Source organism: Copadichromis virginalis, linkage group LG5 (genome assembly GCF_057382275.1).
Source record: "Copadichromis virginalis isolate Kocher_CV1m ecotype Utaka linkage group LG5, C_Virginalis_male_GT1.1, whole genome shotgun sequence".
NCBI classification, from domain to species: Eukaryota; Metazoa; Chordata; class Actinopteri; order Cichliformes; family Cichlidae; genus Copadichromis; species Copadichromis virginalis.
Window position 1 is genome coordinate 32503600 of NC_140622.1, and position 23204 is coordinate 32526803.

General features: G+C 40.1%; 1 protein-coding gene across 3 annotated transcripts in view; it reads left to right on the forward strand.

Moving 5' to 3' along the window:
• igsf21a (immunoglobin superfamily, member 21a) overlaps window positions 1-23204 on the forward strand; it is a 192958-nt gene that overhangs the window by 108692 nt on the left and 61062 nt on the right. For 2 of the 3 annotated variants that reach the window (XM_085457377.1, XM_085457379.1), the window contains 2 exons: window positions 6164-6285; window positions 18019-18137. In XM_085457377.1, coding sequence (XP_085313503.1) covers window positions 6164-6285; window positions 18019-18137 — 241 coding nt within the window. Of the gene's footprint in view, window positions 1-2558; window positions 2659-6163; window positions 6286-18018; window positions 18138-23204 lie in introns of those variants that run through there. The other variant, XM_085457380.1, reaches the window with a different exon arrangement.

Sequence of the window (23204 nt, forward strand, 5' to 3'; positions counted from 1 at the left end):
AATCCCTTCTGAGATGTGTGCAAACCTGATGACCAACTACAACAAATGTCTTAGAGCTGCGCTTGCCAAGAGTTTCCCAACCAAGTACTAAGTCATATTTCATCTACTTATACATACTTATTTTACTTAATGACATGCAAGTCAATTTAAAACTTTGATGTCCTTTTATTCTGGATTTTTGGTTAATATTCTGTCTCTATCCAGTAAAGTGAGAGTACTTTAAAAAATATAGACTGTCCATTTCCTTATTAGCAAACTTACAAGTTTATAGGAGATCAAATAATTGTTTCCTCCACAGCATTGTAGAGGAAACTTATTATTTGAACTTATTTAAGTAATTCAAGTAATTTGACATTCTGGGACACAAGTTCTGTATTTTGCATTATTGTTTCGGTACAGAAATGGCAATTTTACAAGACAGTGTCTCCCAGTTTTTCTAGCCGGTTTCAAAATGACACTTTGTGACATAATAATATTAGGCAAATTAGCATGGAAATGAAGGAAAGTGCCAAGCCAGGTCATGACAATGAACTGATCATCTCTTTTGTTAGTCTTTAAATGAGGGACTGAATGGAAATAAATCTGAATGGGAATAAATCTTATTAAGATATTATTTGAAAGCCATGCTGTTGACCATCTTATGAACGTGGTAGACTTTGCATTCAGATCACAAAAAATGCTAATAAGATATGAATAAAAAATTTGTTGAAAGCCATTACCATCTAATTATTATACACCATATGAAGAACATGCTTAGTATAATTTTAATTTCATAGGTCTTCCATGGCTTTGTAAGTAGAGACTAGAAATCCTTTGGAAACTATGCACAGTTACATTTTTTTCTAACTTGTTTCAAAAATGGTGTAAAAAGACTTTCTGTAGTGATTCTCAGACTGCTGCCTGAAATTATAAAGCAGGATTCAGGTTGAATCTCTCACAGTTGGCCCGCAGTGTGTTAGCTGAATTTCCTCCAGTGGCTGCTGATGCAGCTGCAGCCTATAAATAGGCCCACCCTAGACAGGCGGAGGGGAGGAGGGCTTTGGTTAACCCCTGAGACCCAGTCCTAATCTGACCCCAATAATAGCAGACATCATTAGAGAGGCATTTCAGCTGACTGGCCAGGAAGGATACAACCTCTGTCTGGAGAGATTTTAGGATTGCAACATCTCAAGAGAAGCACAGGACTCTGGTTTAAGCACTTTCAAACTCACCTCGTTGTTACCTCTCTGTCAACCTACTCTTCTTTTGCCACTTTATGACACAATGTAGACAGGAGAGAAGTAGCAAACTTTCTACCACCCATTCTCGCCTTTCATATCTCCAGATGGCAGAGTGTTAGAAAGGTTTGGTGCTTCTGTGCCTCATGTGCATTGCATGGCCTGGATTCAACAAAGCAGTTGTAGCAAAGCTTTGCTTCCCCAACGGTGCTTTTCTGCAATCAAAGAGTATTCATCTCCCTCTTGCCCTCCCTCTTGTAGAGCCATTTTGGCACAGTTTGGATCTCTTTTCACCCTCCCACTCTCTCTCCCTTCTCACTGTTCTGTCCCTTCCATAGTTAGTCTTGGTCCTCTTGAGGGGATAGCAAGACATTCACTGATGTGTAGATTGTATCAGATTTATTACACAGAGGTTTACAGGTTAGTCTTAATTAAGAGGTGAAATCATTAAGAAGAGATAGATAAAGAGAGGGTGCCACTGAGAAGACCTGTCTTAGGCAGAAATCTTCTCTCTGGTCCTTAGGGCTTCTAGACAACCAGAAATCTAACACCTGCATTATCCACCAGATTTTCCAGGAGGACGACTAAGCAATAGTAATGCTTGCTGGATTACATAGACTGTGAAAGAAGGCAGCAAGGAAATATCCCCAACTCAGCTCAGTACTTGAAGAACAGCTAATCATATTTGCATGAGTTTATTCAGTCTTCGAACTTTAAATTCAGCAGCACTTTGAAAGTAAAGGGAAAGTAAGCCTTCATTTGTAGGATTTGTTAATTTCTTAAAGTTGCAAATGAAAATCAGTGTAAATGATTAGAGTCATGTCTTCTTTCTTTCCTATGCCAAAGTAGAAAATATCTGGTTAGATCTGAATGTCTCACACAGCTTTAGGCATGCCTATGCATCTGACACGAACTAATGAAACCCTAAAAATCTGAAGATATGCAACCCCTTTTTGGAGATAATCCACAAGTTTGTTTATCCTTTTTATTGCTTTTGTGGTGTTTTTCCAGCGCATTTCCAGGAGACTTGGCAATTAAACACTTTGATGTATTTTTTCTGGATTGTGGTAATGATGTTTGCATTTCTGTAGGTGGAATGCTTTTCTTCTTTAGCTCCACTAGATACTAGGGGTGCAACGATATTCGTATCGATATTGAACCGTTCGATACAGTGCTTTCGGTTCGGTATGCATATGTATCGAACAATACAACATTTGTAATTTATTTTATCAATTTTCCTTCTGACGATGCTGTCTGTGTTGAGCGCTCAGTGAATCTGCGTTCGACTACTCCGCCTAGGCTGCACTGTCCAGCGCAGAGCCACTGAGCGCTCAACACAGACAGCATAGTCAGAAGGAAGAGGGCAGGGCACCTCCCCCACCCTCATTCAGATCTGGCGTTTGGAATTATTTTGGTTTTCATGTGACGTATGACCCTGAAGGTAAGCGAGTCATGGACTAAAGTAAAACAGTATGTTGGATGTGCCACGCAATGCTCAATTACATGGGTGGGAGCTAGTGTGTTAGCGCAGTTAGCTCATTAACGTGTTGGCCGTGGCCGTCTAGCCCCATGCACGGAGCTATCGGCGGTAGCTCGTTAACGGAGATTTGCCGTGTTGTGGCGTTAAGGTCATTTCAACGAGATTAACCTGAAAGCACTAGTGGGAACACAACGAATATGACTGCACATTTACGCCGACATCATCCTAGTGCAAAGACAAAAACAACAAGCATGCTACTAACTTTAGCCGAGTCATTTAGACAGCTCTTAGCACATGATTCTCCTTATGCTGCTGAGAATATAGCCCAGAAGAAGCGGATAGTATAGCTTTTATTTTGGAAAGAGCCATCTCTCTGTAATAAACTCTCTTTTCCAAAGATGAGTGATTCCTCAATCAGATACAGGGCTTGCAATATCGCTAGCCCGACGTCCCGGAGCTAGCGATTTTTTCAGTCTAGCTACCAAAATCTATCTCTTCCCTGCCCGTCGGGCTATTGTAGGAAAAATATATGTCAATGCTTTTGCATTCTTTCAGAAATGTAGCTGGGTAATTATGTCATTGGCATCGGTGAGTCACTGTCAATATGTGACATATTGAAGTCGCGTTTGAATTTGCGCTTGTTTTTTTGCTTTCACTTTGCAATCGTGCGAACTGTGTATAGAGAGCGACAGCACTGATCTGTGAGTGATGATAATTTGTGCACCAATTCCTCTGACATTGTCTTATTAATCGTTAGCTTACTATGCAAACATGACAAGTGAAATCTCCCGCAGCAAGCTTAAACATGTGAGAGGTTGATCGTGCAGAGAATCGCTGAGCTTATGTGAGTGCATGTGTAAAAGCATTTCAGTTCTGCTGAGCCGAATAAGACAGGTCAGGGTGAAGAAGTGACAGCCAAAGTAAAGCTTACCACAAAACGGAGAAGTTATGACAAATCAGACTATGAGGCAAAAAGAAAGTGCAGCTTTATGGTTTCATGGACAAAAGAATTTCTGTGGCTGCAATATGACGAGCTATATAACCAGGGCTGCACATAAGTGGTCCGCAGGTGCGCATTCGCTGTCAAAATAAAAAACACGCACAAGGGTTAGGGTTAAATTTAAAAACTGTACTTTTGAGTTAAAATATATATTTATAATTTTAATAAATGACAAATTAAAAAGGCATGAACATTTTTTGTATCGAAAAAATATCGAACCGTGACACCAAAGTATCGAACCGAACCGTGAATTTTGTGTATCGTTGCACCCCTACTAGATACGGTTATTGCTTCTCACATTCTACAAGGATTACAAATAAAATGATATATCCTCAAAGCTACCCGGCTCAAATTGGGTACTTATTACCTAAAGTGTCATCTCAAGCTAAGGTCATTAGATTGAGTCAAACCAGCCCTACGAACACATACAGGAACTTGGTGCAGCTCTTACCGAAACCATTCTTCATTCTTTTAGAGAAGGACTCTTTCTTTTCCAGTGTTTTAGTTTGAGCTTCAAACCATCACATGTTATTTTATTTTGCTATTGTGCTTTAAGAAGACCAAACTAAATATTGCTTTTAGTTGCAGAACTCCTGCATTTTTGTCCATTCTTTTGCAATATATGCCTAATTTATTTATTTATTTTTTTGGCTCAGTTGATTGTCCAAGGTTAAGGCTGTCTTGTATGTTATATTTAATGACTAATACTGCCAAAACTAGTTGAACAGCTAGTTGAATTTTTACAAGGCATAGACCTACAATTCAAAACAAGCAATCAAGGAAATATTAAGGACCAATAAAAATGATTGCGCTTGCTGTCTAACATTAGTTGTTCAAATTATTTTTTGACTGACAGAAACGTGCAAATACAAATAACAAAACTCTTTTTGTAGAATTGTATTTGATCTAGTTTCACGTATTTAATCGCTTACTCAGGCACTATTGCAGTGTGAAATTGAGTGATACAGGCAAATAACTGGAAATGAACCATTCAAATTTCAGTGACAGTTTTGCTGCATAATTCATTGTTATGAATGTGTGCTTCACTCTGCATTAATCTGTAACGTATATTACTTTGTCTCAGTGGCATTTTATTTTTTTCCATTGGAATGTGCTGTCTCTCGATTTCCAATATGTGTATGGCACCCATATGAGATACCATTGTACAATATGGAAATAAAGTTAATGGAGGTATGCTTTTAAAGTCTGAAAAATCTATTTCATGTGTGGTGTTGCACAAGTATGTTAAACAAAAAATACCAGTTTTCCTCCTTAAACCGATCTTTGTAAAATAAGCATTACTGTAGCTACAGTGGTGGGACAAGTCTGACTGGTTTCCAGATGTGCTTTTGCTTTTAGAGGCTGCTCTTAATCTCCCTCTCCTCTTCTATAGTGGTCCAAATAAACTTGCTTTGTGCTATACATGTGAAGTGATATTAAAATAAAACAGATGGGCACAATCCTTTGATTTTGTTCACAACATCCGGAAAACTTCCTCTCAAAAATCTTAAGTTAGAAAGTAGATGAATGCTTTTTACGAGCAAGCATGTTGACCTTTAATATTTAAAATCTGTTTTAAAAAAAATCCCAGCTCCTGCCAAACCGGTGGGCCTGTAACCAAGAAGAAGTTGTTTGTTACAGGTAACTGGGGTAATTTATTTTCACACTCCTGCGCTTTTCGTTGTTTCAGCATTGCCAACTCCCTCTGCAGAACCTGTTAGCAAAATAAGCCTAAGGCAGCAAGCTTTCTCTAGAGGCAAGGGGTCATAGGAGTTACCCTACATTCACAGGGAACAATTGTTTGCTGATATAAGTACAATTTAGCCTTTTCTTTACATGAGACCATGTGTATTTTAGTATGGACTAATCATGAAATCCTTTGACATTGTTTATTCAACTGAAATGATTTGTTTGGATCAGAACCAATCTTCTGTGGCAAACAGAAGAAGGATCCATGGCTCACCAACAATGTCCTTCTTCAAAGCAGCATTAGGGGCTGCTTTGAAGTGAGTTTAACACTCCTGTGAATACTGGAAAGGAAAGAACTGCTCGATCATCTACCCAGAAAAAAAATGAAACAAGACCAGTGTTTGAATATCCTCTTCTGTTATCTTTGTCTTGTCACATGCTATTACCTCTACAGAAAGCGGACTACTTGTCACATGCAGAACACTGTACTACGTCAGTCTTCATTAAGATTTATCCATGGCCACAAATGAAGCCGAGAGACTGTCTCTTCGAGGTTATCGTGTCAGCAGATTTTTAATCCCTTTGCCATTAGACCTTATAATGAATAAACTTATCATGAATCAATGAGGTAATTGCAGGCAGGATTACTTTGTGCACTCTCAGGCCATGTGACAACAGTTTATTCATAAGAAAAGCTCTAGGGGTAAAAAGGTTGCTCCTGTCCCATTCATCACTGGAGAATTCACCTTAGTAATGCTCTCTCCTTTTGCTTCACAGGTCACAGATGGAGGTACTATCAAGCAGAAAATCTTCACCTACGATGCTATGTTTAATACAAATTACTCTCACATGGAGGACTACCGCAGGCGTGAAGACCTTGTATACCAATCAACTGTCCGGTAAGCCTAAAAATGAATTCAGTTTTCTTGTTTTTCATAATAGATTTGTTTTGCTGCAGTGGTGAATTGTAAAATATTAAACTCACTGTATAATCAAACAACCTTCTGACACTGTGATGAAATGCACTAAGATGAATTCCTGTTCGGTACAACCCAACTTCATTCCCAGCCATCTGCTGGTGGTCAGATGAGGCCAGAAGGCCAGACTTAGTGACCGAGCAAAGGGGTTTTATTACATGAGGACAGGAGGCAGTGGCAAACTCTAATCATCAACTCTGCACAGGATAAAGTCTTTAGTGTTAAAGATTTATCTAACATCTGGTCAGGCTGCCCTATTATGTAGTGGTTTTATATATCCCAGGTAGCAAACCCAATCTCTTACACTTGGAGCGATGCAGCACATGGAGTTGAGCATGTGCTTCACCTATATTTGAAGGATCTGTTATCCACAGGATACATAGTACTGCTATGTATACATTAACAAGTTTTACTAAGTTGCCAAGAAATTGAGAACATCAGAGTAGGAGGAGTCTCATGACTTTGGTTGGCTTGATTACACATTTAAGGCATCCCAGGGACGGCCTTCTTTTACCCCAGGCCTTACAATACGGCTGGCAGCTGTCTGCATATCTCCGCATTTCTCTCTCCCTCTGCTTTGGGTCTTCTCCTGTAGATATCATTATTTGAATGCTTAGCAGCACAAAAGGAAACGCTGGCCATTCATTGCCCTTGCAACTTCATTCAAACCCAGAATGCTTCACACTTTGCATCCTTTTTGTAATGATCCCACTTTCATCATTCCTTTTCATCTCATCTTTATCCTGCTGTTTTTTGTTGTTGTTTTTTTGATTTGGCTCATGTACATTACCTCGATGTATTTTCTGTCCTTTTTCTTTCTATTCTCTTTTCTCCTGTGTGGTGTGTCTGCCCAGCTGAAAATGATTTATTTAGACAATCCTACTATCCCTTTGGGACTGTAGGCGTAATCAAAATGGAATGGCGTACACACTTATATTCACACTAACACGAAAACATGTTTGTACACAGCAACAAAAGAAATGACCAACCACATGTGGACACATCCATATATATATATATATATATATATATATATACACACAAAGTCTTCTACAGCGCACTGATCAGTTGGTTGCTACCTGCACCCGTACAAGAATGCTAAGCCTGTGTTAGTCATCCAGAGAGACATGTGGGATTCTGCCACAATCACACTGTTTTTCCAGTCAAGAAAGACTCCCTGGTCACACTCCTGCTTTCATGGTGTCTAACAGAAACTCAGTGCTTCTCATAAATGCAAAAAGCTGAATTTTTACTCACTGTATTCACCCGTTTCCACTTTAGAATTGTAAATCTTCTGTACAAAGCCTTACCACTCTGACGAATGGAGCTTTATGACCAAAAATGATTGCCTCAATATTCTGTAGCCTTTATAAACATGGAACATTGTGCAGGAAACTTCAGAGCTTTTGTATAATCTAAAAGCTATATGTGATTATGGTACTATTATAGTGTAGCAATAATAAAAATAATCCTTCCTACATCTTGCAAATATTCAACAGCATCTGAAGTCACACTGATATTGGTTCATCTAAGATTTCCCAGTCTTGTTTGGCTTCAACAGCTATTACTGTAATCTTTCAAAGAACGACAGCAGCTGTGACATTCTGCATCTTCAAGTGTCAATACATAGATTAGTTCTTGTAAGGGAAACAACAGATCTTGCACATAACTAGTGACCCTGGAAATTTGATATCTATTCAGGGTCCAATCAAAAGCAGGAGTTTGCTGCTTGTCATAAAAGACTCTTTGACTTGACATCAGTTATTGGTTTAACACATCCTGTATAGGCCACATGTAATAATGTAGCTTTTTATACTGAGAACAGTACGATTTTTATGATGATTGTTTGCAGTCACAGCACTTTTTTAACATTACTAATGGTGCACAGTGACTTGAGATACAATGCATTTATCTGCCACTGCACAGCCTTTAATTGACCATTTTTTCCTTACACTTGACCACTTGCTGTTTTGGAAAACCCAACCAAATTGGATGCAGGTTTCATATGTGTTCCTTAACTTTTACACATTAAAGTTTGACTGCAGTTGTAAAGTCAGATCTTCTCTTCCACTTGAGGTTTCTGTAAATTCTGCTTTAGTAGTGCAGATAAAAAAAACTAAAATCTATTTTGAGGCTGATATTGCTAAGTTATAGAAAATGGACATCTGTTACCTTGTCTCTGTTGTATAGAAGAAATGTGTTTAAAAAGAGTAGGAGTTTTAGTATAATGTTCATCCAAAAATGCAAAGCCTGTATTTTATATTAATGTATTTGATATTAATGGATGCCTATTAAGAGAACAAGTTAAAGTATAACTAAACTAAAATTCTCTTTTTACATAGAGTGCTGTTCCCATACTTTTTGTGAGGTGCCAGCAGATGTATAGTTTTCATTCATGCATTCAGCCAGCCATACAAACCCCATTTTGTTTGTATGATTACATTTCTTTTTTGCTACATCACTTTTTATACTTAATAATAAAAGTCTCGTAGTCTTGGCTGTGTCAGCCTGAAATTTAAGAACAGTTGGTGTACAAAATCATTTTATTTATTTTAACAGTTTTAAAACTATTTAGATTATTTTAACATACAATAGACTGATGATCCTATCCAGGATGTACCCTGCCTTTCACTTGGTGACAGCTGGATTGGGCAACACTGAATCAGATAAGCAGAATAAAGTGGATGAAATGGATTATTGTAGCAATTAAAAGTAAATAGTGCCCGACTATTTTATGTTGAATTACCGTTAAACACAATTTTAAAAAAATCATCTTTTGAATCTGTTCATTTAAATCAGCAGTTGCACCACTTGACATTTGAGTATTATTATTGAGTATAAAACATGAAAAAAATACATGTTTTTGAATGGATTGAAAATGTATTCAAACTGAAAAAATATAGAATAAACTGCCACAGGTCACATAATAACTGAGTCATTCATACAATCTCTCTTTTATAAAAGCAGAAAAGCAGTTAAAGCAGATTCATACTTTTGTCATCACTTATTTATTGAAACAAAAAAGAGATAAGAGTAAATTAAAAAAAAACATTCCATAAACTGTTTGTGTAAAATATTTTAATGGTGGCACACGTCTTTCTAAAGATGTTTAAGTACCCCCTCACGACTCCTGTTTTCAAAGAAATGTGCATACAGTACACTATTGTAAGATATAATTGCAGGGTGAAGTGAAGCTTTGCATTTGTGATGAAGAATGAGTAATGGCTTCACAAATTAATGCACACTGAATGGGGCTTTAGAGTTATTTTAATCAACAGAAAGTCTGTGTGTGTGTGTGTGTGTGTGTGTGTGTGTGTGTGTGTGTGTGTGTGTGTGTTCTTTGTGCGTTTCGTTTCAATTTGGGCGTTTACCCTTCTTTTTGCGTTTGTGTGGATTTCAATGCATAAATCCTAAGTACTTAGGGTAGCAAACAGCAGGACTATAGTGTTGGGTAAGGACAGAAAGATGAGCTACATCAGCACTTAGTATAATGCAACCACAAAGTAGTGAGTCTGTCACACTCACCGAATCACAGCATTATCCTGATTATTTTGTTTCATGCTCATTCATTAAGGAAACAGATGACTACACACCTCACTTCGCATCCCGTCCTCAGCAGTTTATCTCTGCTTTTCACCATCTTACAACTGCCAGTCTTTACCCATTCACCCATAATGCTTCAGGCCAGAAAGAGTATCTGACAATGTGCTAGTTAATTTGATGCAGAGATTGACTGGATGAGCTATCAGACACTACTCTGGCAAGTCTTCTCTTTTTCACTCTCCATCTAGGCAGTTGCATTTTCTTGCATTTGTAGGCAGAAGAAGTTCTAGAGGAAGGCCTGCATTACAGGAAAACTCCTAGGGGACAATCGATCTCTCTTTGCGGTGTGCTGTTTTTGCCGCTCCTCCATGGGGGCCCATTGATATCGACCGCCACTGTGTACCTGCTGTTTTGTGTGTGCGTGTTTTAACATAGGACATTTTGTAGTTTTCAGAAATTGTTTTTTTTTTCTTTTTAATTTAATTACCTATATGTTTGGTTTGCTGATAATCTTTTTAGTTCCGATGGCTGAGAAAGACTTTGATTTAACTATCTGCTATGGTGTCATTGCCCAAACACCTTTTTACAACTGACTGAGACCCAAATTTTCACAACAAATGAAATAAATAAATAAATAAAAAAGACAAATATAAATAAATAAATGTGATGGTGCTACATTTTATTTGTTATAAACCTAGCTGATAAATGTTGTGCTGCTGTGGTTTAGTTGTAGAACAACTCAAAATAGCCATGTTTACTTAACAGTTTGTTTAAGCGCCCCTAATAATGCTGTTCACTAAACAACACGCATTTAACTGTGTTGATGGTTCTTGTGATGTATGGGTGTAATCAGAGCAGTAATATGAAAGAAAATAAATCAATACTAAAATGACTTTATTCTTTTTAAATTGAGATTCATACCAAACAAAAACTTCAAACATTAGCTGACCTTTTAATAGGAAATAAAAAAAAACAGCAATAAAGCTTTTTTAATAGCGTTGGAATCACATGTATAATTTCGGGGGGGGGGGGGGGGTGTCTCAGTGGACCAGCACTTCTCAAATGCATGGAATTGAGGATTAGAGAGGATGCTGAAAATTTAATTCCACCAGTCTTAATATTTAAAAGAAGTCTCAGTGTTAGGAGTACAACCTTTCCTCTTTCCCAAGTCCAGACAGCTAGACACATGTGTCAAACTAGCTGTCAAACTGTAAGAGACTCCAAGCAGGTAGTCACTCAGAAATGGTTTGATTTGAGGTTTCTTTCTTCCACAAATTCTTCCACATCTTATCGTTATGGTCCTTCTTTTTGGACTTGGTAAGTTCCGTCTCTGTCTTGGTTTGAATCCATGTAAGCAGTACAGGGAGTGCAGAATTATTAGGCAAGTTGTATTTTTGAGGAATAATTTTATTATTGAACAACAACCATGTTCTCAATGAACCCAAAAAACTCATTAATATCAAAGCTGAATGTTTTTGGAAGTAGTTTTTGGTTTGTTTTTAGTTTTAGCTATTTTAGGGGGATATCTGTGCGTGCAGGTGACTATTACTGTGCATAATTATTAGGCAACTTAACAAAAAACAAATATATACCCATTTCAATTATTTATTTTTACCAGTGACATCAATATAACATCTCCACATTCACAAATATACATTTCTGACATTCAAAAACAAAACAAAAACAAATCAGCGACCAATATAGCCACCTTTCTTTACAAGGACACTCAAAAGCCTGCCATCCATGGATTCTGTCAGTGTTTTGATCTGTTCACCATCAACATTGCGTGCAGCAGCAACCACAGCCTCCCAGACACTGTTCAGAGAGGTGTACTGTTTTCCCTCCTTGTAAATCTCACATTTGATGATGGACCACAGGTTCTCAATGGGGTTCAGATCAGGTGAACAAGGTGGCTGTGGTGGGGCGTGGTCTGCGGTGCCGTGCAGGGAGGGCGGACGCACCTGCACGGCATCCTTAATCACGCCCGCCTAGTTAAAAACACGGGGACTGAGGGGTTTGGGGGTGTTGTGGTGTGGTGAGATGTAAATAAAGATGACTCTGAACGTTGCTCCGTGGTCCCGCCGTGTCTTATTCACGCCACATTGGTGCCGAAACCCAGGAGGCAGCACGGCGGGTCCATATCGGAGCCAGGGAATGGAGGAGCTGGCCCAGAGGGTGGCCGAAATGGCGGCCGCCCAGCGGGAGCAGGCGGCGGAGGTGCGTCGCCAACAGGAAGAGCTGCAGGACCAGTCCGAGCGGCACCTGGAAAGGATTGGGGAGCTGGCGGCGCTGCTCTGGGCCTGGGCGCCACCCCCACAGGTGTGTCCCGAGGACAGTGAAGCGGTGGAGGAGCCGCGTGAGGCACCTCAGCAGCCGGAGGTGGCAGACGAGGCGCGCGGGGATCTGCGCCTGCCGGAGGAGGGGGAACAGCCAGGTGAAGGGCTGCTCCTGCCGGGAGTGGTGGATGAGCCGCTCCAACCGGAGGCGGCAGACGAGGTGCGCGAGGGTCTGCGCCGGTTGGAGAAAGAGGAGCTGCACGAGGGGCTGCTCGAGCCGGGAGTGGCGGCGGAGGGAGCAGTAGTGACGGAGGAGTCGCGCTATGGGCTGCTCCAGCAGGGAGCGACAGCGGTGACGGAGGGGCCGCGCAAGGAGCTGGAGGTCCCAGTGCCAGGGGAGCTTGCTCGAGTGGAACTGGCGAGCGAGGCGGGCGCCACGCTTGAGATCGCCGTGCTCGCCAGACCGGCCTCACCACCACCAGAGGCCTGTACACGCCACACCTCTGTCCAGCCACCTGTGAGCTGGGGCTCACGCTTGTGCCGGCCGCGCCGGGTGCACCTGTCACGTGTCCGACTTCCGAACCAGCTTTGCCTGCGCCGCTGGATTCGCGGGCGGCCGCCTGAACTCGCACCTCCCCGTCGCTTGGCCGGGGCCTGGGGGTACCAGCTGTCCGGGCTGATTCCCTCTCCCACTGGCGGTGGGGGAGTAGGTTCGGCCGGATGGCTCCCCGGCCTCAATCGGGCGATGGGGGTATGTGGTGGGGCGTGGTCTGCGGTGCCGTGCAGGGAGGGCGGACGCACCTGCACGGCATCCTTAATCACGCCCGCCTAGTTAAAAACACGGGGACTGAGGGGTTTGGGGGTGTTGTGGTGTGGTGAGATGTAAATAAAGATGACTCTCAACGTTGCTCCGTGGTCCCGCCGTGTCTTATTCACGCCACAGTGGCCATGTCATTAGTTTTTCTTCTTTTATACCCTTTCTTGCCAGCCACGCTGTGGGGTACTTGGACGTGTGTGATGGAGCATTGTCCTGCATGAAAATCATGTTTTTCTTGAAGGATGCAGACTTCTTCCTGTACCACTGCTTGAAGAAGGTGTCTTCCAGAAACTGGCAGTAGGACTGGGAGTTGAGCTTGACTCCATCCTCAACCCGAAAAGGCCCCACAAGCTCATCTTTGATGATACCAGCCCAAACCAGTACTCCACCTCCACCTTGCTGGCGTCTGAGTCGGACTGGAGCTCTCTGCCCTTTACCAATCCAGCCACGGGCCCATCCATCTGGCCCATCAAGACTCACTCTCATTTCATCAGTCCATAAAACCTTAGAAAAACCAGTCTTGAGATATTTCTTGGCCCAGTCTTGACGTTTCAGCTTGTGTGTCTTGTTCAGTGGTGGTCGTCTTTCAGCCTTTCTTACCTTGGCCATGTCTCTGAGTATTGCACACCTTGTGCTTTTGGGCACTCCAGTGATGTTGCAGCTCTGAAATATGGCCAAACTGGTGGCAAGTGGCATCTTGGCAGCTGCACGCTTGACTTTTCTCAGTTCATGGGCAGTTATTTTGCACCTTGGTTTTTCCACACACTTCTTGCGACCCTGTTGACTATTTTGAATGAAACGCTTGATTGTTCGATGATCACGCTTCAGAAGCTTTGCAATTTTGAGACTGCTGCATCCCTCTGCAAGATATCTCACTATTTTTGACTTTTCTGAGCCTGTCAAGTCCTTCTTTTGACCCATTTTGCCAAAGGAAAGGAAGTTGCCTAATAATTATGCACACCTGATATAGGGTGTTGATGTCATTAGACCACACCCCTTCTCATTACAGAGATGCACATCACCTAATATGCTTAATTGGTAGTAGGCTTTCGAGCCTATAAAGCGTGGAGTAAGACAACATGCATGAAGAGGATGATGTGGACAAAATACCGTATTTCCCGGACTACAAAGCGCACCTGAATATTAGCCGCACAAGCTAAAATCAGGGGAAAATCCTGTTTTGTACATACATTAGCCGCACCTGACTAAAAGCCGCAGGTGTTTCAATGTTGACTCATCATATGTAAGAGAATATGCACAAAGGGAATTGTCAGGAAAGAGATGGCTGTTTGGAGACACACCCCTTTTATTAATATTTTGAAAAACAAGTTATGGGTACATATTTGCACATGTAGTACATAACAGTAACCTACAGCACACCAGAAAATAGATTCGGACTACCTTTTAGGCTCAGGTGCAGTGACACGGCTTTAACAAGAAGAAAAGTCAGTCATTCACCATCTTTCTCTTCTTCCTGCGCTCTAAAACCACCAAAGTCCTCTTCTCCAATGTCGGAAACGAACAGGCTCAGGATGGCTTCGTCATCCACTCTCCGCTTCTCTCCTTCGTTGTCACTTTCAAAACCAAAGAAATCCTCGTTGTCAGTATCAGAGTCGAACACCCTCAGAAGGGCCGTGGCGGTGTCCTCCTCTCCATCATGCAGCAGTCCAGCCCTTCGAAATCCGTTGGTGATCGTGGATGTTTTCGCACTTTTCCACGCTGTCAGAATCCACCGGTGGAGTTGGGCATAACTTGCTTTTCGCAAGTTTATCGCCGCTCGTCATCCACGACTCCCGCTGAATGCGTAGCGCTACTTTGAAGTTTGTTTTTCGCGCTACTTCGTACGGCACTATGTTGCCTGGCGGACGGACATGTGACTAACATACCACTCTTGAACCCCGATCCTTCCGCCAGGCAACGTAGTGCCGTACAACAGCGGAACAAACAAAACAAATCGTCTTACGATATCACAAAAATCATGGAAAATCCATAGAAAAGCCGCACCTGACTAAAAGCCGCAGGGTTCAAAGCTTGTGCAAAAAGTAGCGGCTTATAGCCCGACAATTACGGTACTCATTTGCCTAATAATTCTGCACTCCCTGTAGTCAGGACTGTGGATAAGTGAACTATGGCTTTGTTTGCAAAAACAAAGCAATGGACTACATCAGCATTTACCATAATAAAACCAATTACCCAACACCACCACAGAGGGAGAGTCACTGTGCTATTCTCATCACTTTTATTCAGTAGTGTTAAAAAAAAGTGTTGCCTGTTATATACGTATTCCTCAAGTGCTATGGGAGAAAACCTCAGTGTTCCTATTCATAGTATCTATCCATTTTTCATTAGGTTTTCTAAACACTTGAAGAACCAGAGAAATAAAACACATGTAGAGCACTTGTCTAATCAGCAGGTACAAACTTCAAATGTGGTGTTTTATTTCCTATTTCTTAATTATTCATGGATCAAAGATGTGACAAATCATACAGTGGTCAGATAGAAGTCTCAGTAAACATGTCTGAAACAGGTCTCTCTTGTAGATGAGACATTAAGTCTCAATGGGACCCCCTGTATAAATAAAAGTTAAATAAAACAAACACACACAGACACACACACAGACACACACACACACATACATACACACATATATATATATATATATATATATATATATACATAGTCACACTGATTTGACTGCTCTCCAATAGGGAGCGCTCCTCTCCTCCAGACACGCACCTATATGCATACACACACAAAAACACAGCTGAACTCATTAAAGCCTGGCTGCTAAGAGCACCCTGCTGCTGTTCTAACAGAGGTCCCCGTCTGAAACACCCGAGCAGCAAGGACAATTGTCCCTGTTTTGTGGGCATAAATCACAGGAGCTAAATGTGACTAGTGGTGTCTCACTTTGATTATCACTGTTGACATATTAGCTGAGTACAGAATACAGATTGTGCTCTTGTTCTCTTTCAAAAATGGCCATTTGCTATTGCTGACTGGATAATCGCTGCCTGTTGTTTCTCTGCAGAATTACAGATGAAAAACAAGTATAGTGAAAGCTGTTTTCTGAAATATACTTTTAGGGTTTTCTTTTTTGTTTTTTTATAAGAACACTCTACACTTATCTTTCATAGAAAAAAGTGTCATACACCGGCAACAGGGTTGTCAAATGTACCAAAGACATTTGACAACCCTGTTGACCAAAGTCAGTGTATTTTCATTTGAAGGATGCAGACGATAGCAAAAGAGTGATACTTTTTGACTAAACTTTTTGACTTCTGAATTCTGACACTCAACTGATCTGTAATCTGAACTAAGGATTTATTCAGTCTATGTGAGACACTGATAAACTTTGTTTTGTGGGATCTTTTATTCTAACAGACATCGTCAATGTCCGATTAATTTATTAAAAAATGATGGATGAGCAAAAAACTGATACAGATGGACCCTTGGTCATTAATGGGCCTGCAAAAGGGGCTCGCTGTTCAACTTTTAGATTTGTTTGCGTGTGTGTGTGTTTACTGTCATAATCGTTCCTTGTAGTTAACTAGTTAAATCTAGTCAACTACAAGGAACCATTATGTGATGGGATCCTGACACCCTCGAATGCACCTGTAAAGTTTTGTGACTGTAACAAATCCTTTTTAAAATTTGGCCTTGTGCTCACCAGTTTAGAAAATATTACAGTTTCAGTTTAAGTAAGTCATTCACTATGTAGATAACTTCTTCATTTTCAACGATATTCTCTACCATTTTCCTGGTTGCTACTACAATAACATATTCCATAACAGAAACACTTCCTGAAGGCCAAACTTTGGTTTTCATGGTTTATGTTGGGTGGAGCACTGACGCTCTGGGTTTCATTGCTCAAGGGCTGGGCTGCAGTCATCTCTGGACTCTGGATTAATTTTGATAGCAATTATACACGTGCATTAGGGCTGTTTGATATAACGATATATATCGGATGACGATATAAAAACGTCTATCGTTTCATTTTACGCTATCGCTTGTTTCGTGGTGTCGCAAAATAAACTGTTTACAGCAATACTTTTTCAGCATTTTGATGGTCACTGTAGTGGCTATATTAATTTCTTAAAGTTCTCTCTTTCTCTTATATTTAATATAACCACACTACTGACAGACAAGCGCCTGTTTTTATGCGTTGTTGTTAGCAACAACGACGGTAACACCATCGCGTGTCCGCTTGTTTATGTTCCACATAAACCTTTCACAATAAAGCTCAAGATCCTGTTGAGACTTTTCAAAATAAACTGAATCACGTGAAAGAGCAGATTATTTACGGATGAGAATTAAAAAAGAGCCGCCAGGTGCTAAAAAATAAACCTTAGACTCAAACGTTAGAACAGGCTTTTCCCCGCAGCACGCCGTGTAATAAATACTCACAAAGAAAACGGCGGCCTTCACAACTTATGTCTAGAAATGTATAGTTTCATGCATCTGTTAAAACACTGGACTCCAGCTACATGACGCACAGCCGGAAACACTTTCCGCAAGTCGAGCTGCCCGAGATTCACAGAATTTACAGAAAAAAAAATTTTCACAAATTTTTGTGATTTATATCGTTATCGGGACGATAGAATTCTTATATCGGGATATAAGATTTTGGTCATATCGCACAGCCCTAACGTGCATCATGACTGAACCTTTACAAGGCTGTTCTGTTGACACTGATTGACACATTCAGTTTTTATGTGAAAGTGTCATGGTTTGCACATTTACCTGACAAGCAAGAGTGCCTTGGTTTAATCCCGAGAGGAGACACAGATCCCTTGGGGATTGTGTCAGGAAGGTGTAAAAATCTCCCAAATTAAACATGTGGCACTACCTGCTGTAGTGACCCCTAGTGAATGAGGGAGCAGCTGGAAGTAGCTTCTGTGAACACAAATAGTTATCTTCCCATGTATGTACTTGCTAATCTAATTGTTTTGTTGTCAGATGTTAGTACAAAAATTGAAACATGAGTATCAACTCACAGTGTAACCCTTTACTTTGCAGACTCCCAGAGGTCAGGATCTCAGACAACGGGCCTTATGAATGCCATGTGGGCATCTACGACCGGGCAACAAGGGAGAAAGTTGTCCTGGCTTCAGGGAATGTTTTTCTTACGGTTATGTGTGAGTATCATCATTTTAAAAGCACCAAAAGTCAATGTCTTTTTGGTTAAAATGGGATGCTCGGGTGGGACATGTATTGCATGGCGAGGGACTGTTCAAAGTCTGCAGGTCAGACAGAGAGAAAATACTGAAAAACTGGTTGTGCTGCTCGCCTGCAGGCAAGGGAGAAGCCTCTTGATCACTCAAAAGACTGAAGCTTCAATATGCGGTGCCATAGGGGGATGTTTAAAAAAATGATACAGAGATACTGTTTTCCTGTATGTCAGAAGAAATCTTTTTTACCCCAAAAAGAAACAAAAATATTAAACAAGTGTTTAAAATAATGCAAAGTATTGTTTGCAGCTCCATTTAGCTCAAATTTCTAGAAGTTAGATATAATTTTACTGTCTTTAAAAAAAGGAGTATCCATTTCATTTCTTTGATAATACAGTGAGACAATCTTTCTATTTCAACGTTTATTTCCTAAACTAACCTTAAGTTGTGTGCGAAAAATATTTGCACATGCCCATCATCCCTGATCTTTCCTTCATTTGCCCTAATTTGAAGGAAAACATGTAGCATACTCGATAAAAATGAATATTTACATAATCAGATTTTTTTTCTAACATGTGTGATCAGTTGTTTTGCACTTGGTATAATTTTGAGAATATCTGTTAGCACACTGCTGTGTGTCAGGGTTTTGTGGGATTTTCTTTTTTTAAATTTCAATTCAATTTTATTTATATAGCGCCAAATCACAACAAAAGTCGTCTCAAGGCGCTTTATATTGTACAGTAGATCGCACAATAATAGATACAGAGAAAAACCCAAAAATCATATGACCCCCTATGAGCAAGCACTTTGGCGACAGTGGGAAGGAAAAACTCCCTTTTAACAGGAAGAAACCTCCGTCAAAACCAGGCTCAGGGAGGGGCGGGGCGATCTGCTGCGACCGATTGGGGTGAGAGAAGGAAAACAGGATAAAGACATGCTGTGGAAGAGAGACAGAGATTAATAACAGATATGATTCGATGCAGAGAGGTCTATTAACACATAGTGAGTGAGAAAGGTGACTGGAAAGGAAAAACTCAATGCATCATGGGAGTCCCCCGGCAGCCTACGTCTATTGCAGCATAACTAAGGGAGGATTCAGGGTCACCTGATCCAGCCCTAACTATATGCTTTAGCAAAAAGGAAAGTTTTAAGCCTAATCTTAAAAGTAGAGATAGTGTCTGTCTCCCAAATCTAAACTGGAAGCTGGTTCCACAGAAGAGGGGCCTGAAAACTGAAGGCTCTCCCTCCCATTCTACTTTTAAATACTCTAGGAACAACAAGTAAGCCTGCAGTGCGAGAGCGAAGTGCTCTAATAGGGTGATATGGTACTACAAGGTCATTAAGATAAGATGGGGCCTGATTATTTTAGACCTTGTATGTGAGGAGCAGGATTTTGAATTCAATTCTGGATTTAAAAGGGAGTCAATGAAGGGAAGCCAAAACAGGAGAAATATGCTCTCTCTTTCTAGTACCTGTCAGTACTCTTCCTCCAGCATTTTGGATTAACTGAAGACTTTTCTGTGAGTTTTTAGGACTTCCTGATAATAATGAATTACAGTAGTCCAGCCTGGAAGTAATAAATGCATGAACTAGTTTTTCAGCGTCACTCTGAGACAGGATATTTCTAACTTTAGAGATGTTGTGCAAATGGAAGAAAGCAGTCTTACATATTTGTTTATATATGTGCGTTGAAGGACATGTCCTGGTTAAAAATGACTCCAAGGTTCCTCTCAGCGTTACTGGAGGCCAAGGTAATGCCATCCAGAGTAAGAATCTGGTTAGATACCATATTTCTAAGATTTTCAGGGCCGAGTACAATAACCTCAGTTTTATCTGAATTAAGAAGCAGAAAGTTAGCAGCCATCCAGGTCTTTATGTCCTAATGTGTGTTATCTGGCTTCATGGATAGATAGAGCTGGGTGTCATCTGCATAGCAGTGAAACTGTATACTATATCTTCTGATGATACTCCCTAAGGGAAGCATGTATAATGTAAACAGAATTGGTCCTAGCACTGAACCCTGTGGAACTCCATAATTAACCTCAGTGTGTGAAGAGGACTCTCCATTTACATGCACAAATTGGAGTCTATTAGATAGATATGATACAAACCACTGCAGTGCAGTACCTGTAATACCTACAGCATGTTCTAATCGCTCTAATAGGATATTATGGTCGACAGTATCGAATGCTGCACTGAGGTCTAGCAGGACAAGCACAGAGATGAGTCCACTGTCAGAGGCCATAAGAAGATCATTTGTAACCTTCACTAAAGCTGTTTCTGTGCTGTGATGAACTCTGAAACCTGACTGAAACTCTTCAAATAAGCCATTCCTCTGCAGATGATCTGTTAGCTGTTTGACAACTACCCTTTCAAGAATTTTTGATATGAAAGGAAGGTTGGAGATTGGCCTATAATTAGCTAAGACTGCTGGGTCTAGAAATGGCTTTTTGAGTAAAGGTTTAACTACAGCCAGCTTGAAGGCCTGTGGTACATAGCCGATTATTAGAGATGGGTTGATCATATTTAAGATCGAAGAATTAATTAATGGCAGGGCTTCTTTGAGCAGTTTTGTAGGAATGGGGTCTAAAAGACACGTTGATGGTTTGGAGGAAGTAATTATTGAAGTTAACTCAGAAAGATCAATTGGAGAAAAAGAGTCTAACTTAACATCAATGGTACTAAGAGTAGCTGTAGATAATATTACATCTGTGGGATGATTACTGGTAATTTTTTCTCTAATGATAAAAATTTTATTTGTGAAGAAGTTCATGAAGTCATTACTAGTTAAGGTTAAAGGGATGGTTGGCTCAGTAGAGCTCTGACTTTTTGTCAGCCTGGCTACAGTGCTGAAGAGAAACCTGGGGTTGTTCTTATTTTCTTCAATCAGTGACGAATAGTAAGATGTTCTGGCTTTGCGGAGGGCTTTCTTATAAAGCATCCCACTATTTCTCCAGGCTAAATGATGATCCTCTAAATTTGTGACACGCCATTTCCTCTCCAGCTTACGAGTAATCTGCTTTAGGCTACGTGTTTGAGAATTATACCACGGAGTCAGGTACTTCTGATTTGAGGTCTTAATTTTCACACGAACTACAGTATCCAGAGTCGTACGTAGTGAGGAGGTAAAATTATTAACAAGATAGTCAACCTCTGTTGGAGTAGTATTCAGATAGCTGCTCTGCTCTATGTTGGTACAGGGCATTGAAGATGATAACAGTGGGTGGATTATATTCTTAAACTTAGTTACAGCGTTTTCAGAAAGACATCTACTGTGATAAAGTCTACTCTCCACCGCTGTGTAATCAATTATTGTAAATGTAAATGTTATCAGGAAATGATCAGACAGGAGAGGGTTTTCAGGAAACACTGTTAAATGTTCAGTTTCTATGCCATATGTTAAAACAAGATCTAGAGTGTGATTAAAGTGGTGGGTGGGTTCTTTTACATTTTGAGAGAAGCCAATTGAGTCTAATAACAGATTAAATGCCATGTTGAGGCTGTCATTTTTAGCATCTACATGGATGTTAAAATCACCCACAATAATTATTTTATCTGAGCTGAGCACTAAATCAGATAAAAAGTTTGAGAAATCAGAGAGAAACTCTGTGTAAGGCCCAGGTGGACGATAGACGATAACAAGTATTCTCTAAAACAAATCAAAAAGTTATGTTTATCTGTGGTGATTTTAATATTGACCTGTTGAATCCAAAAAAGCATAAAATGACCGACGAATTCCTAAACACTATGTACAGTTTGAGTTTACATCCTAAAATAACCAGGCCTAGCAGAATTACACCACATTGTGCCACCTTACTTGACAATATTTTCACTAACAATATGGAAAACAACATTGTGAGCGGAATATTAATTAATGACATCAGTGATCACCTACCAGTTTTTGCAGTTTATGACACTAATTATAAGAAAAATCAGCATGAAGAACAACTGAGATACAGACGTGTAAGGACAGAAGAAACTATGACTGCATTTAAGAACGATCTATTAAATCAGGACTGGGACAAGGTGTACAAAGAAGCTGATATTGATATTGCATATGGCATATTTTTAAGAATATTCATGGAGTTGTACGATAAAAACTGTCCAACAATAAAATACAACAGAAAGCACAAATATTCAGATAGACCATGGCTCACTAAGGGTTTACAAAATGCATGTAAAAAGAAAAATACACTCTATAGGGAATACCTAAAACAAAGAACAAAAGAAGCTGAAAATAAATATAAAAAATACAAAAATAAGTTGACCAATATTATACGTGTATGTAGAAAGGAGTATTATAGTAAAATATTGAACAACAATAAACATAATATGAAAGGAATATGGGATGTTTTAAACGGTATCATTAAAAATAATTCTGGACAACAAAGTTATCCACAATACTTTATCGATAATGGCAATATTATGGAAAACACTGCTGATAAGGTCAACAGCTTTAATCATTATTTTGTAAATATTGGACCAAAACTGGCAGAACAAATTCCTGAGTCACTGCCATCAGTAGAATGTAGTGAAAACCTGATTGATAGGAACCCTAACTCAATGTTCCTCACATCAGTGGAGGAAAAAGAAATAATTGACATTGTACACATGTGTAAATATAAAACATCCACTGATTGTAATGATATTGACATGAAAATCGTCAAGAAGGTCATTGAAGGAATTGTAGGACCTCTAACATATATTTGCAACTTATCATTTCAGACGGGAAAAGTGCCAAACAAAATGAAAATAGCTAAAGTTGTGCCGCTGTATAAAACCGGGGATAGACGCCACTTCACAAATTACAGGCCTGTTTCTTTACTACCACAATTCTCCAAAATCCTAGAAAACCTGTTTAATAAACGATTAGACAAATTCTTAGATAAATATAAATTACTCTCTGACAGTCAATATGGATTCAGATCAAAAAGATCAACATCTCTGGCATTAATCGAATCAATTGAGGAGATTACGAATGCTATAGATCAGAAACAGTATGCAGCTGGAGTATTTCTGGATCTCAAGAAAGCA